Genomic DNA, 11,745 nt, shown 5'->3' on the forward strand with positions numbered 1-11,745 from the left:
GGCGTGTAATTTCCGCCACTGATGCGCCCCTATTTTGATCCCTCTTCGGCGATGTGTCTTCCATCGCCGATCACCGCCGCCGAACCTCCTCCTCTTTTCCAGCTGCCGGATCGTTTCTGAAACACGGCTCTGATGCCAAATGTTGGAGCAGCTCCCAAGAGGATGGATTAGCTCTGAATTCTGAAGAACACAAAACTAACAAGAAGAACACAAAGAGGAAACGGTGTTTTGGCGACGCGCATACTTTGCATCATTTTCCCTTTTTTTCCTTTTATTCAGCGACATAACAAACTAGCTGTCCACGATCCGTGAATCCCGCGCCATCCCACGGACTGATCGTGTCCAACAACTTACAGAGAATTAAACGCTACAACCTATTCTGCCGCAGCATGAAAACATATCGTACTTCTGGCTATTATTCAGAAAAAACTAAACTGAAGTCTGAAACTAGTTCAGTGCAACAAGGTTAACACAACATCAACATGCACAACGTCGGGACTGGTGCGTCTGAGTCGCAGATGCTTGTTTTCTACCGGTTTTCCTCAGTTCGTGCTTTCAGCTGGTGCATACAAAATTTCACACAATGTCAAAGTTACACAAGAGATACACATGACACCTTTAGTACAATCATTCACCTTCGTTACCAGCTCGACAGTTATACTGAACTGAACATGGGCAACACACAAGGCACATCGAGGAGATGTGACTTAATTCTTGACGAACTGGAGGCCGTTGGCCTGCGAGTACCTCTCCATGAACCTCATGAACCGGTCCCAGTCCCCGGCCGTGCGCATCACGTACTTGGCCTCCACCCTGGCCGGCTTCCCGTTGACGAACTTGGCGCTCACGTCCACCGTCTGCAGCATGCCCTCCTCGTCGATCATGTAGAACCCCGTGATGTCCCCGAGCTCCGCCGACGAGTCGAACACCGACGGCTGGTCGAACTCGAAGATGGCCACCCCGTTGGTGCCGTCGCGGGACTTGGTCAGCCGCACGTCCGGGATCGTCTGCTCGTCCGTGCCCTGGATGAACTGGATCGCCGGCTTCATCGCCACCACCTGCGCCGCCGCCCGGGAGCTGCGTAGCGGCGGCGAGCGGTGGGCCGGTTTCCTGGGACGGCACCGCAGGGAGATGCCGCGGAATGAGGAGTGCAGGCTTTGACACGGCGCACCTGACGAGCCTGTACATGCAGCGTGTCAGGTACTGAAATGCGAGGTTCAGAATGGCATGTCTTAAGGCCATGCTTGTTAATAACGAAATAGACTAGACATAATGATTCCATCAGCAGCTGAAACAGCATTTTGCAGTGTAATTTGTAACGCAAAATATAGATTTGGACATCACAAGGGCTACCCTGAATATGTGGAAGAATCAACTTGGTACTTCGGAAGAAAATAGTCGCTGGTGTTGATGCCTGAACCAAACAAACGCTATCTGGACTAACAGAGAACGACCCGAACGAGTGAGATATGACCAACGCTATTCCAACCGAAATGGCAGCCTTAACAGAGAAGCATGCAGTCAATTCTGAACTCTCCCAAAGGAAGGACATCGTGCAGTGAAATTTGCATACAGCACGCAGTCACGCACACTGGATTCAGAAACTTATGAGCAGGTGCTCATACATCACTACAAGTCTAGAGACTAGAGCGCATAAATGGAAATGCAGCTTCAGTGAGAAAGAACAAAACCTGCGACGCTCCGACGGGGCGAAGGCGGCGCCGAGACCGGCGAGGCGGCGGCGAGAGCTTTCATCACTGCGGGCATGATGCAATTCGCTTGCTCCGGAAGTTGGGTGAGGAAGAAGGATTGGTGTCTAGAAGGAGTGAGGGGACGGGGAAGTAGAAATACAGGCGGAGGTGAGGTTTTGAGTGGTACACACGAGGAAGAGAGTGAATGGAGTGTTTGGGTGGCTGCGTGTCCCAAACAGAGCTACCCATTCCTCTGGCGCCTGTTGGTCCACTGCCTTGCCCGTGGCCACTTCTAGGCCATCCATTTAGGTTTGAGAATTTTCCATCTTAAAGGACCACGTATGCTAGCTAGTGCTTGATGTGGAAATTTCAAGTGTAAATTCCGTTGTGGTAAAAAAAAGTCACATCTCACCAGATTTGTAGCTGAAATTCTGATTTGAATATGATTTAATATGTCATTTTGTTAGAATTTTTGCTCTGGATTTGTGATAATGGGTGATTTTATTAACGCGTCTCGCTGGTACAAATAAGTGTAACCGGCATGTTGAACAACACATGACAAAACATCAAACACATAATCCCGACCTCACAAATGCTAAAAGGGACCAGAAGAGTAATACCCACAATCGTCGTCTTCAGAGAGGACAACACCTAAACAATATGGAATGTCGGCCAGTACGACCACTGAATCTCGATGACCCAGTCATCAATCCAAGCTGCCAAAAATATATGGTGAAATGGGTTGATATCTACCTCCCAAAGGACCATGGTGGTTTAGGTATTCTAGTGGTCCGACGCATGAATCTGACCCTTATGTTGTGAGCCTGCGATGGGTCCCGAGGATTCTCAGAGATGAGGGGGGCTTATGGCTGCAACTTTTAAAAAGCTAAATATATGCAGGGTCGTCCCCTCCTAGCTTGTGCTCGTAAGGAGAACTCCCACTTCTGATTCTAGAAATCTCTATAGTTGGTCAAGCATGTGATTCGTCTTTGAAGCAGCGTCTCCATAGGGAATGAAGAAGGATCCCTCTTATGGTTGGACCCATGGCTTGAAAGTGTCCCACTTCGCAAATTCCCTAGCATGTTTGCAATTTGCTCAGACCCCATGCTTTTGGTTGCCTCGGCCGTCCACAAATGGACCTGAAACATCCCGTTCCAACAAACATTTGCTCCTGAGGGGACCTTAGCTTGGACCGAATTGAGGGCAGCCCCCCTACGATGTTGGAGGACTCTACATATGTCGTTTTTTGTAGCTAGCCACGTCATGGATCTTCACTATAGACTTGCATACTATGACATATGTCAATTGTCAACCATATCATGGACAACTCATCTATGGAAGACTGCTTCCGTTGAAGATCAAGATCTTTGTGTGGCAGCTTCTGCGTGATCGCCTCCCCTCGAGGACGGACGCAGTCAAGTAGCATGGGTTGGGCGATGATATGTACCCCCTTTGTGGTGTCCCCGAGTATGGGACACATATTTCTTCCTATGCCATGTTGCCCGCTTTTTGTGGAGTTTTGTCTATGAGGCTCTCGGGCCTGATTGGCAGGCCCCTTAACTTGGCAAGATCCTAAAAGCTCAGGCCAATCGTACCGGTAAGAGGGATGCCTCTTCTGGTTAGTGTTCACGGTGATAACCTGGACCCTTTGAACGACGCAGAACAAGATGGTGATTGAGCGGGGTTTTGTAGGCGTGCCACTGACCCGTTATCTAGCCAGCGGGACAGGGAGTGGCTAGCAGGCATGACTGAGTCACTGATATTGTTGGGAGCTATCTTTATGAGCCTCGTGGATGGTGATTCTTCGGCTCTGCGCATCCTTGTATCACTATTTTCTTGTTTTCTTTTGGGCATATTTGTGTTGTTGCCCCCAATAGACTTACTATTTTCTTTCTTACACCTGGACTTGATGTACGAACATGATGGTTTGCTTTATATATAGGGTGGGCTGAAAGCCTGTTCCGAGAGCTGTCACAAAAAGACCAAACCAAAACCCAATTAGGTTCCCATAAAAAAATTGGGTGTCCACCCTCCATGGCCATTGCCCAAAGCCATCTTAAAAATTCCCTCCCGAGAAGGAGACCATACTAGAGGCGATGCTAGAATCTCAAGACGACGCCTCCAAGAAGGTGACTGTTCCCAGGTCGGGGTTTTCACCCAAGGTTTTACACCATGCAAAACTCATTAGGTATGTCACCCGAAGACAAAATCATAATGTGGCGTGAGTGTCACCCAAAGACATACACCTCTGACAAACAAGTGGGTAGCCAAAACTTTGAAACGACAGCCATTGCTTGAGCTGCAAGCCGGGTAAGGCCAACTCTAGTCGATCCCCCAAAAATAAAGGAGGAAAACCAGTGGCGGAGCTACAGCAAAATTCCCGGGGGGGGGGGGGGGGGAGGGGGCAGAACACAAAATGTGAACATTCATTTGAGGGGGAAAAATACTTTTTTCCTCCAGCTAGGCACTCTACTTAACATTTTCTTCACATAATCTATCCAAAGTTGGGGGAGCCACAGCCCCCCCCCCCCCCCAGGCAGTACACTAAGCTCCTCCACTGAGGAAAACGATGGTGGAGTAAACTAAGTGGAGTATATTTACTCCACTAAAATTTGGTCGGTTCTAGTCGATCCTTATATTTAACGGAGAAAAAAGGCAATTTGTATGTAATGAACAAAGATTCGATAAACAACCATCGAAGCATAGTCTAATTTGAACAACCGCGAAGCATAGTCTAATTTAAACAACCACCTAAGCATAGTCTAATTTGCCACATAATTTACATTTAAAATCACCGAAGCATATTCAAACTAAAACCTTACTTAATCATCGAACTTATTGAGGGCGAGACACTCCGTCCATGAAATCCCATTGCCCATGGGGTCGGGCCCTGTGTCGTCGTCGCCGCAGTCAGGGAAGATCCTCTACCATTCTTCAACGTCGAAGTTGTCGTCGGCCCGTTGTCCTCCTCGTGATGACCCCCCCCCCCCCACCCGCTAGTCGCGAGCTCCGCCTCCACCATCTCGCGGCGGAGGCCGGCCATGTACTCCTCCTCGACAGCCTCCGCCGTGATGCGCTCTCTCACCTCCCGGTTCTCCCTAGCCACTGCCACAGTCACCACTCCCGGCGGGTCAAGCAGCGGCGCCGCCTTGCCCCACGGAAAGTTGACGCGGGCAGCGGCATCGTGAAGCTGGACCTGCCACCGGTCGTACTCGTGGGTGGCGAGCTCGGCCGTGTGGAAGGAGCTGAGACAGTGCTGCTTGTAGGTGTCGCGGTCGGTGATCTTCACCACCCACGTCCCCCACGCCCGCTGCCGGCCGCTGAGGTACTCCATCTGTGGTTGCCGCGGCGCGGGGAGTTCGGGAAGTCGGCGAGTCGTCCTGATGGGGCTGCAACATCGCGATGGCGGCGGCTTGAGGACGCACCCGCGCTTCGCTCGTGACGGTGTGGATCCGCTCTGCAGATGGGCGGCAGGGATATGCGGCCACGAGATCCGGCCATTGGGAGTAGGGGGTCGGGGGGTCACCGGCGAAAGGGATGGGGGAGGAGAGGCAGAGGAGGGTGGGGATTTTTTACTCCACCTCAGACGATGGAGTAAATATAGGCGTCGGATAAGCAGTGGAGAAAAAATTATCCTCCTCTATGGGTTTTAGGGGTTCGGCTAGGTCCTGATTAGAGGTATAAGGCCGGATTTTTACTACTCTAACCGGTTATATGGGATTGGCTAGAGTTGGCCTAATAGTTTTCACCCTAGAGAGAACCCAAAGTATTGTGTTGCTTGGCCCTTCTTCGGAGTGGAATGTACCTACTTCCTTTGTCCTCGTTTATAGTTCTTCCTTGTATTTTGGATCAAACTTTGACCATATATTTAACTATCAAAATATAAGTTATACTCCCTCCGTTCGGAATTATTTGTCGCAGAAATGGATGTATCTAGATGTATTTTAGTTCTAGATACATCCATATTCCAGACAAGTAATTCCGAACGGAGGGAGTACACCACATAAATTACATCATTGAATTTGTAATGTTATTTTTAATAGATAAACTTGTATTTTATTAAATAATTTATGGTCAAATTTTGACACAAAAATACGAGAATAAACCCGGACGGAAGAAGTACTCCCTCCGTTTTTATTTAATCCACATATTAGCTTTGGTCAAAGTCAAGCTTTGTAAGTTTTGACTAAGTTTATAAACAAAAATATTAATATATACAATAAAAATTCAATACCACTAGATTCATTATTGAATGTACTTTCACATCATATAGCCATGGAATTGGTGCAGTAGTTGTGTCCTATGATGATTAATTAACAGAATCTGCCGATTAAATAACCAATAACAATCTTATTGCCATGAATCAAATGTTGGTACAAATTATTGGACAGGCACATGGGCATATGACCCAGCTCCCGTACGTTACAAAAGATGGCGACTAATCAGCAGTCCAAAACGAAAGTCCTAAGCCTCTTGCTTCTGATCAAGAAACCTCACAACAGTTAATCAGATGAGGACTTGACATGAAAGTTAAAGAGCACACAGCTAAGAAAGCACTTGATGGCACCAACCGCACGCACGCGCCACACACAAGCAAAAGCAGTTGTGCACGCACGCACGCAAGCGAGCAAGCAAAAGCGGACGAATGTCCTGTGGAAATTGGAGAAGACGCAATCTCTTCCTAACATTTGGGAAGATCAGACGGCGGAGGGAGCAGCTTCTGGTCGGGGAGGCTCCCGTCCTGCACCACCCACGCCATTTTCAGGCCCCAGCTGACGTGCACCTCCAGGTGGCAATGCATGAACCACACCCCTGCGCACATCAACATCAGAAGCAGATCATCAGTTTTCTCACTCAGAAACTCTGGTTCTTAAGCTGCTCAGCTGATATGATGCATGGGTTCCAACCTGGATTATCGGCGCGGAAGCGGATGGCCACCCACCCGGCGGCGGGCACGCCGACGGTGTTCCGCTCGACGGGGTCGACGAGGTTGTACTTGGCCGGGTCCTTGGCGGGGTCGAAGTTGCCGAACCCCTGCCCGACCACGAAGAAGTTGAAGCCGTGCAGGTGGAACGGGTGGCTCTCGGCGCCGAGGATGCTGGTGCCCTGCATCACCAGCTCCACGGCGTCGCCGTACGACAGCACCACCAGCCTGGTCCCGTTGGACACGTTGGTGTTGTTGGGCGGCGTGCCCGTGTAGTTGAACGGCGACTGGGGCACGGCGGGGAAGTTGGACGAATACACCCCGTTGGACATCCCCGTGTAGTGCGACTGCAGCAGCGCCGTCGTGGGGAGCACGAAGGAGACGTTGTTCACGGCCGCCGCGAACCGGCTGTCGTTCGTCGGGCCCTGGCACGTCCCGTTGACGGCGCAGGGGTGGGTGCCCAGCCCCACCGTGAAGAAGAACCGCCTGTCCACCTCCTGCGGCACCTCCGCCGGGTACTCCTCCGTGGCGAGGCTCCGGAGCTTGGCGGTGTAGTTGGAGACGAAGCTCGTGTCGTTGATCTGCGGCAGGGTCGGCCTGAGCAGCGGGAGGTTCTTGTTGAAGCCCGCGGAGGAGGGGGAGCTGGGGTCCTCGTACTCGAGGATGCCGGCGACGGTGGTGTTGTCGAAGGTCCCGGAGGCCGCCGTGGAGTAGGGCGCGGCCGTCATGTAGTAGGTCGCCCCGGGGTAGGACGGCTTGGCGGTGAGGAGCACGTTGGTGGTTTGGCCCGGGGTGATCAGGAGGGTCTCCACGGTGATGGGCTTGATGTAGACGGCGTCGACGTCGACGATGGTGAGCGTGTGTCCGGCGATGGAGAAGAAGAGCTCGTCGTTGAGTGCGGCGTTGATGATGCGGAGCATGTACGTCTTCCCGGGCTTCACCTTGAGCTTGAACGTGTCTGCATGGCACGCACACACGCATGCAAATGCAGTTAGCTTGCTTGCTTGATCAGTACACACACGCATGTAGGTAGGCGAAGCACACGACACAAACCTTTGGCAGAGCAGTTGTAGAGCGGCCCTGGGAGGCCATTGATGGTGAAGGCGTCGGAGACATTGGGGCCTCCTCCGGTCTGAAGTGCCTGGCTGATCACCGCCTCCGTGTCCGCCTTCCACCATTCGCCTGAGCACGTCCGTAAACAATGATAAACTTAAGTAATCCATGCATGCATGCATGCCACACTTATTACGAGTCACCACCTTGTAGGACGAACACACGTACCGAACATGAGGGGCACCTCCTTGTAGGGGGCGGCGAAGGGGTAGGGGACGCCGAGCTTGGGGAGGATGACGATGGGGCCGTAGACGGTGGCGCGGAGCCAGGAGATGTGCGCGTGCCACCACAGCGTGCCGCGCTGCCCGGTGATGGTGAACTTGTAGACGTAGCTCTTCCCGGGCTGCACCGGGCACTGCGTGATGTACGCCGGCCCGTCCGCCCAGCCGCTGCGCAGCTGCCGGACGCCGTGCCAGTGGATGCTCATGTTGTACTGGGCCTTGTTGACGACCCGGACGACGACGAGGTCGCCCTCCCTCGCCGACACCGTGGGGCCGGGGAACTGCCCGTTCACCACCACGATGCTCTTGCTGCCGCACAGCCGCGTCACGTTCATGGTCGCCACCTGCATGCATCAACCATAGCAGTCACAACGTCGTCAATGGCGCTGCATGCGTAGGCGCAGAACCTGAATGTGCAACAACTGAACAACGGTAGTTGCAACAACTGACTAACTGTGCAACCTACCTCGAACTGGTACTCCACGGTGGCGCTCTCCGCCACGGTGACGGACAGCAGCACCACCATCGCGGCGACGAGGATGGCCGCCATTTCTCTACGCCTCAGCTAGCTAGCTCCCCTTCTCCCCTGAGAGCTCTGGATAGCTAGCCAAATCAATGGCGCTGCTGCATGTGTTCGAGATGCGAGGTGCTTGCCCTAGAGGTGCCTATATATAACCAGTGGCGAGGAGATTAGTTGAAGCATTTTTGTCAAGACGTGGCACTCGAAGCGTTTACCCCGGCCTAGTTCAGCAAGCTAGCCAGCTTTAGTTGGTGCAGGGTTGGTCGCTGATCGAGCAGGAGCACGAGGTCGCCGCAAGGCAGACACTGCGGGCGGGGCGGGACCCAGGCATGCGCTGTGTTGCTATAGCTTGGGAGTGCGGGTAAAGTCAACCGCGCGTCTGGTTGCATGTCATTCCGAATTTCCGATCGATCGGGCTCTTGACCGGACCATCGTCCTCCCCATCCCCTCCGGCCTTTCCAAGGCTTAATTAACACGCAGAATGTCCGGTCCTAATTGTCAAGATTGGTGTACTAGGAGTAGTACCACATAATGTGGACCATTAGTTTTCATACATCTTGACTTAATTGCTCGACGATTCCCTATCGCCAACAGTGCAACAAATTGATTTAGCCGTCTTTGCTTCAGGGAGAGAAAAGGCGCTGTGCGTGGGGGCGCCATTTTACGCTACATGTACCGAGTCACGTGTATGAAGTGCGGTTTACTCAAAGGACAAAAGAAAACCCAAGGGAGTATTTGCATGGACATAGGAGGCTTCAGATGATTTGTGCGTGCCAGTGGCACATCAAATGAGCCTTTTGAGGAATGACATGATATTTGGAGAGGGGGAAGGGGTCCGTCCATGATTCGGTTAATTTCTTGGAGAATTATTGGTCTTCCTACTCGGTCCGCCATAGCGTTTCGACGGTGCTTGCCAACGGTAAAGGCAAGGGTATTCTGCCATGGTATCGGGTTGATCATTCCCCTACAATTACAATTGGTTTTTCAGAACTTCTATAATTTTCTTCAAAACACTTTTAGTTTTCTTTCTCAAAACTTTCGATATTTCCGGAACATTTTCGATGCAATTCCCACATGCTCCTAATACCTCTACTACTTCAACAAACAGGGACGAAGCTAGAAAAAATGGGGACTGGTGTCAATCGCTGCCCACGCTAAGCCTCTAGCAAAAATTATAGTCGTGCAACAACATAGGTAATGGCCGAGAGCGATATAAAGAGCAAAAATATGCAATGAGCTCGTGATATTATTACATAAAAAAACTCATACCGAGTATTGGCTGAGCGAAGTCATAGAACAACACTTGTTTACATATTCCATAAATAATAAGCAAAAATATGACTTTGCAACGTTTCATTTGCAACTATCTGAAAAAGATAAACAAAAGAATGTATTGATTCACAACAATAGTAAGAAAGAAATATTGCAGACAATAAGTATCATTAAGCAACAAAAAAAATAAAGTGATGTGAGACTCACATTTTATAACTTCCCTTCTCGATCTTTCATCTTCTTAAATAGATCAATAACATCATCATTCGTTATTGTAGAAAATATGTCTTTCTCCACATAGCAAATCAGGCAATCACTCATGAACTCGTCACCCATTTTGTTTCGCAAAACACTCTTGACGATATTCATTGCTGAAAAGCATCTCTCCACTGATGCTGTGGCAACTGGCAAAATTAGCACCAACTTGAGAAGTTGATACACCAAAAGGAAAGCAATATACTTTTTAGTTTCCACCAACACTTTAGCAAGATCAGCAATGCCATCCAAATTGTCAAATCTTTGGTCCGCTTGAACATTGTCAATGAAAATCCGAAGTTCATGACCGAGATCCATCAATTGTGATGAATTGAAATCATCAGGATAAAACTCAGCTAGCTTCAATAAACTCTCCAAGTTAAAAGCAGCGAAGGAATTTTTTGGGTTGAAAGAAGCCATGTGGATAAGCAATGCAGAATTCACTTCATTGAATCTATCATCGAACTCTCGAAGTTGCCAATCAATAACAGAATTAAGGCACTCTATTTGGTAATGATGAAGGTTTGTAATATTGGTTCTTTTTCTTGGTTTATGTCGATCGATATATTCATCATGCATGTTTACCTTAGGAATGTCATGTTCTTCACAGAATGAATATACCTTCTCTAGAAGTGATTCCCATCCATCATCTCTTAGTTGTTGTAGATCATTCCGTGTTGAGTTCACACATGACATGGCATTCAAGATATCTTGATCCTTTTGCTGCAATGCATGTGACAAAGTATTGGCACTCCCTAATATATGGAACATCATGTGCAAATAGAACACAAAATCAAAGGTTCCAAAATATGATAGAAGGCCCCGTGCTTCACTTTTCTTGGAATCCTTCTTGCCTTCTTTTGCTACATAATTCAGGACACTAACAATTGACGGGAACAACTGGATTAAGCTTGAGAGGGTTCTATAGTGAGAACCCCAACGAGTGTCTCCCGCCCTTTAAAGTGAATGGTCTTGATTTAGCCCTGTACCAGTACTAATTCGTCCACTACTTATGGCTTTTTTTACATTTTCTCGGTTACTCTCTCTGATCATGTATTTTCTTTTGCAAGAAGCTCCAACCACATTAAACAACAAAGATATCATATAAAAGAAATCTGGAATATCTTCATTCTTCTTTGAAATTGCCACTATAACCAATTGAAGTTAGTGAGCAAAACAATGCACATAATATGATGACCTGTTCTCTTCTAGAATTTTGGCTTTCAAGCCATTGAACTCACCGCGCATGTTGCTTGCACCATCATAGCATTGCCCTCTAACTTGTTTGAAGCTTAATCCAATATCAGCAAGCAATTTTTCAAGGGATGACTTGAGACACGTTGCAGATGTTTCTTTCACATGTACAACTCCAACTAAACGTTCCAGGATTAGTCCAAGCTTGTCAACATATCTCAAGACAACATCCATCTGTTCTTTATCTGACACATCTGAAGCCTCGTTAATCAATAAACTAAAAACATCCCCGCCAATCTCTTCAAGAATAGAATCCAACGTTATCTGTGCAAAACAAGGGAGAATATCATTTTGAGTGCTCATAGAGATAAACTGCATGAAATAAATATATAGTAGCGAATAGTGATGGTTGTTATTCACCTTTGCAAAATAACTCACAAGTTCTTTTTGAATATCTGGACACACCCATTTGCAATTTTTTGGAGCATTCTGAAGGACTACCTTCCTTACATCCTCATTCTGATTTGCCAATGTTTGTACCAACTCTTGAAAATT

General features: G+C 48.9%; 2 protein-coding genes and 1 pseudogene across 2 annotated transcripts; all 3 read right to left on the reverse strand.

The window, feature by feature from the left end:
* Window positions 1–508: 508 nt before the first annotated feature.
* Window positions 509–1,926, reverse strand: LOC125545255 (photosystem II reaction center PSB28 protein, chloroplastic). Its single transcript, XM_048709146.2, has 2 exons — window positions 1,692–1,926; window positions 509–1,180 (listed from the first exon to the last, which is right to left on the reverse strand). The coding sequence occupies exons 1-2, from the start codon at window positions 1,765–1,767 to the stop codon at window positions 708–710; spliced, it is 549 nt and encodes a 182-aa protein (XP_048565103.1). The 5' UTR covers window positions 1,768–1,926; the 3' UTR covers window positions 509–707.
* Window positions 1,927–6,021: 4,095 nt separating this feature from the next.
* On the reverse strand, window positions 6,022–8,605 carry LOC125545256 (laccase-12). The gene is made up of 5 exons (XM_048709147.2): window positions 8,416–8,605; window positions 7,897–8,293; window positions 7,669–7,797; window positions 6,599–7,573; window positions 6,022–6,503 (listed from the first exon to the last, which is right to left on the reverse strand). Exons 1-5 carry the CDS (start codon window positions 8,497–8,499, stop codon window positions 6,373–6,375), a joined length of 1,716 nt encoding a protein of 571 aa, XP_048565104.2. The 5' UTR covers window positions 8,500–8,605; the 3' UTR covers window positions 6,022–6,372.
* A 1,346-nt stretch (window positions 8,606–9,951) lies between these two features.
* Window positions 9,952–11,424, reverse strand: LOC147980675 (uncharacterized; annotated as a pseudogene).
* Window positions 11,425–11,745: the final 321 nt, after the last annotated feature.

This window comes from Triticum urartu, chromosome 3A, assembly GCF_056163025.1.
Source record: "Triticum urartu cultivar PI428250 chromosome 3A, HENAU_Tu73, whole genome shotgun sequence".
NCBI classification, from domain to species: Eukaryota; Viridiplantae; Streptophyta; class Magnoliopsida; order Poales; family Poaceae; genus Triticum; species Triticum urartu.

Coding starts and splice junctions, on each gene's coding strand:
- LOC125545255 (XM_048709146.2), bottom strand. CDS start 1,767: ATGCCCGCAGTGATGAAAGCTCTCGCCGCCGCCTCGCCGGTCTCGGCG. Junction 1,181..1,691: donor GCCCCGTCGGAGCGTCGCAG/GTTTTGTTCTTT, acceptor CTGCATGTACAG/GCTCGTCAGGTGCGCCGTGT.
- LOC125545256 (XM_048709147.2), bottom strand. CDS start 8,499: ATGGCGGCCATCCTCGTCGCCGCGATGGTGGTGCTGCTGTCCGTCACC. Junction 7,574..7,668: donor CTACAACTGCTCTGCCAAAG/GTTTGTGTCGTG, acceptor CGTGCCATGCAG/ACACGTTCAAGCTCAAGGTG. Junction 6,504..6,598: donor CTTCCGCGCCGATAATCCAG/GTTGGAACCCAT, acceptor TGATGTGCGCAG/GGGTGTGGTTCATGCATTGC.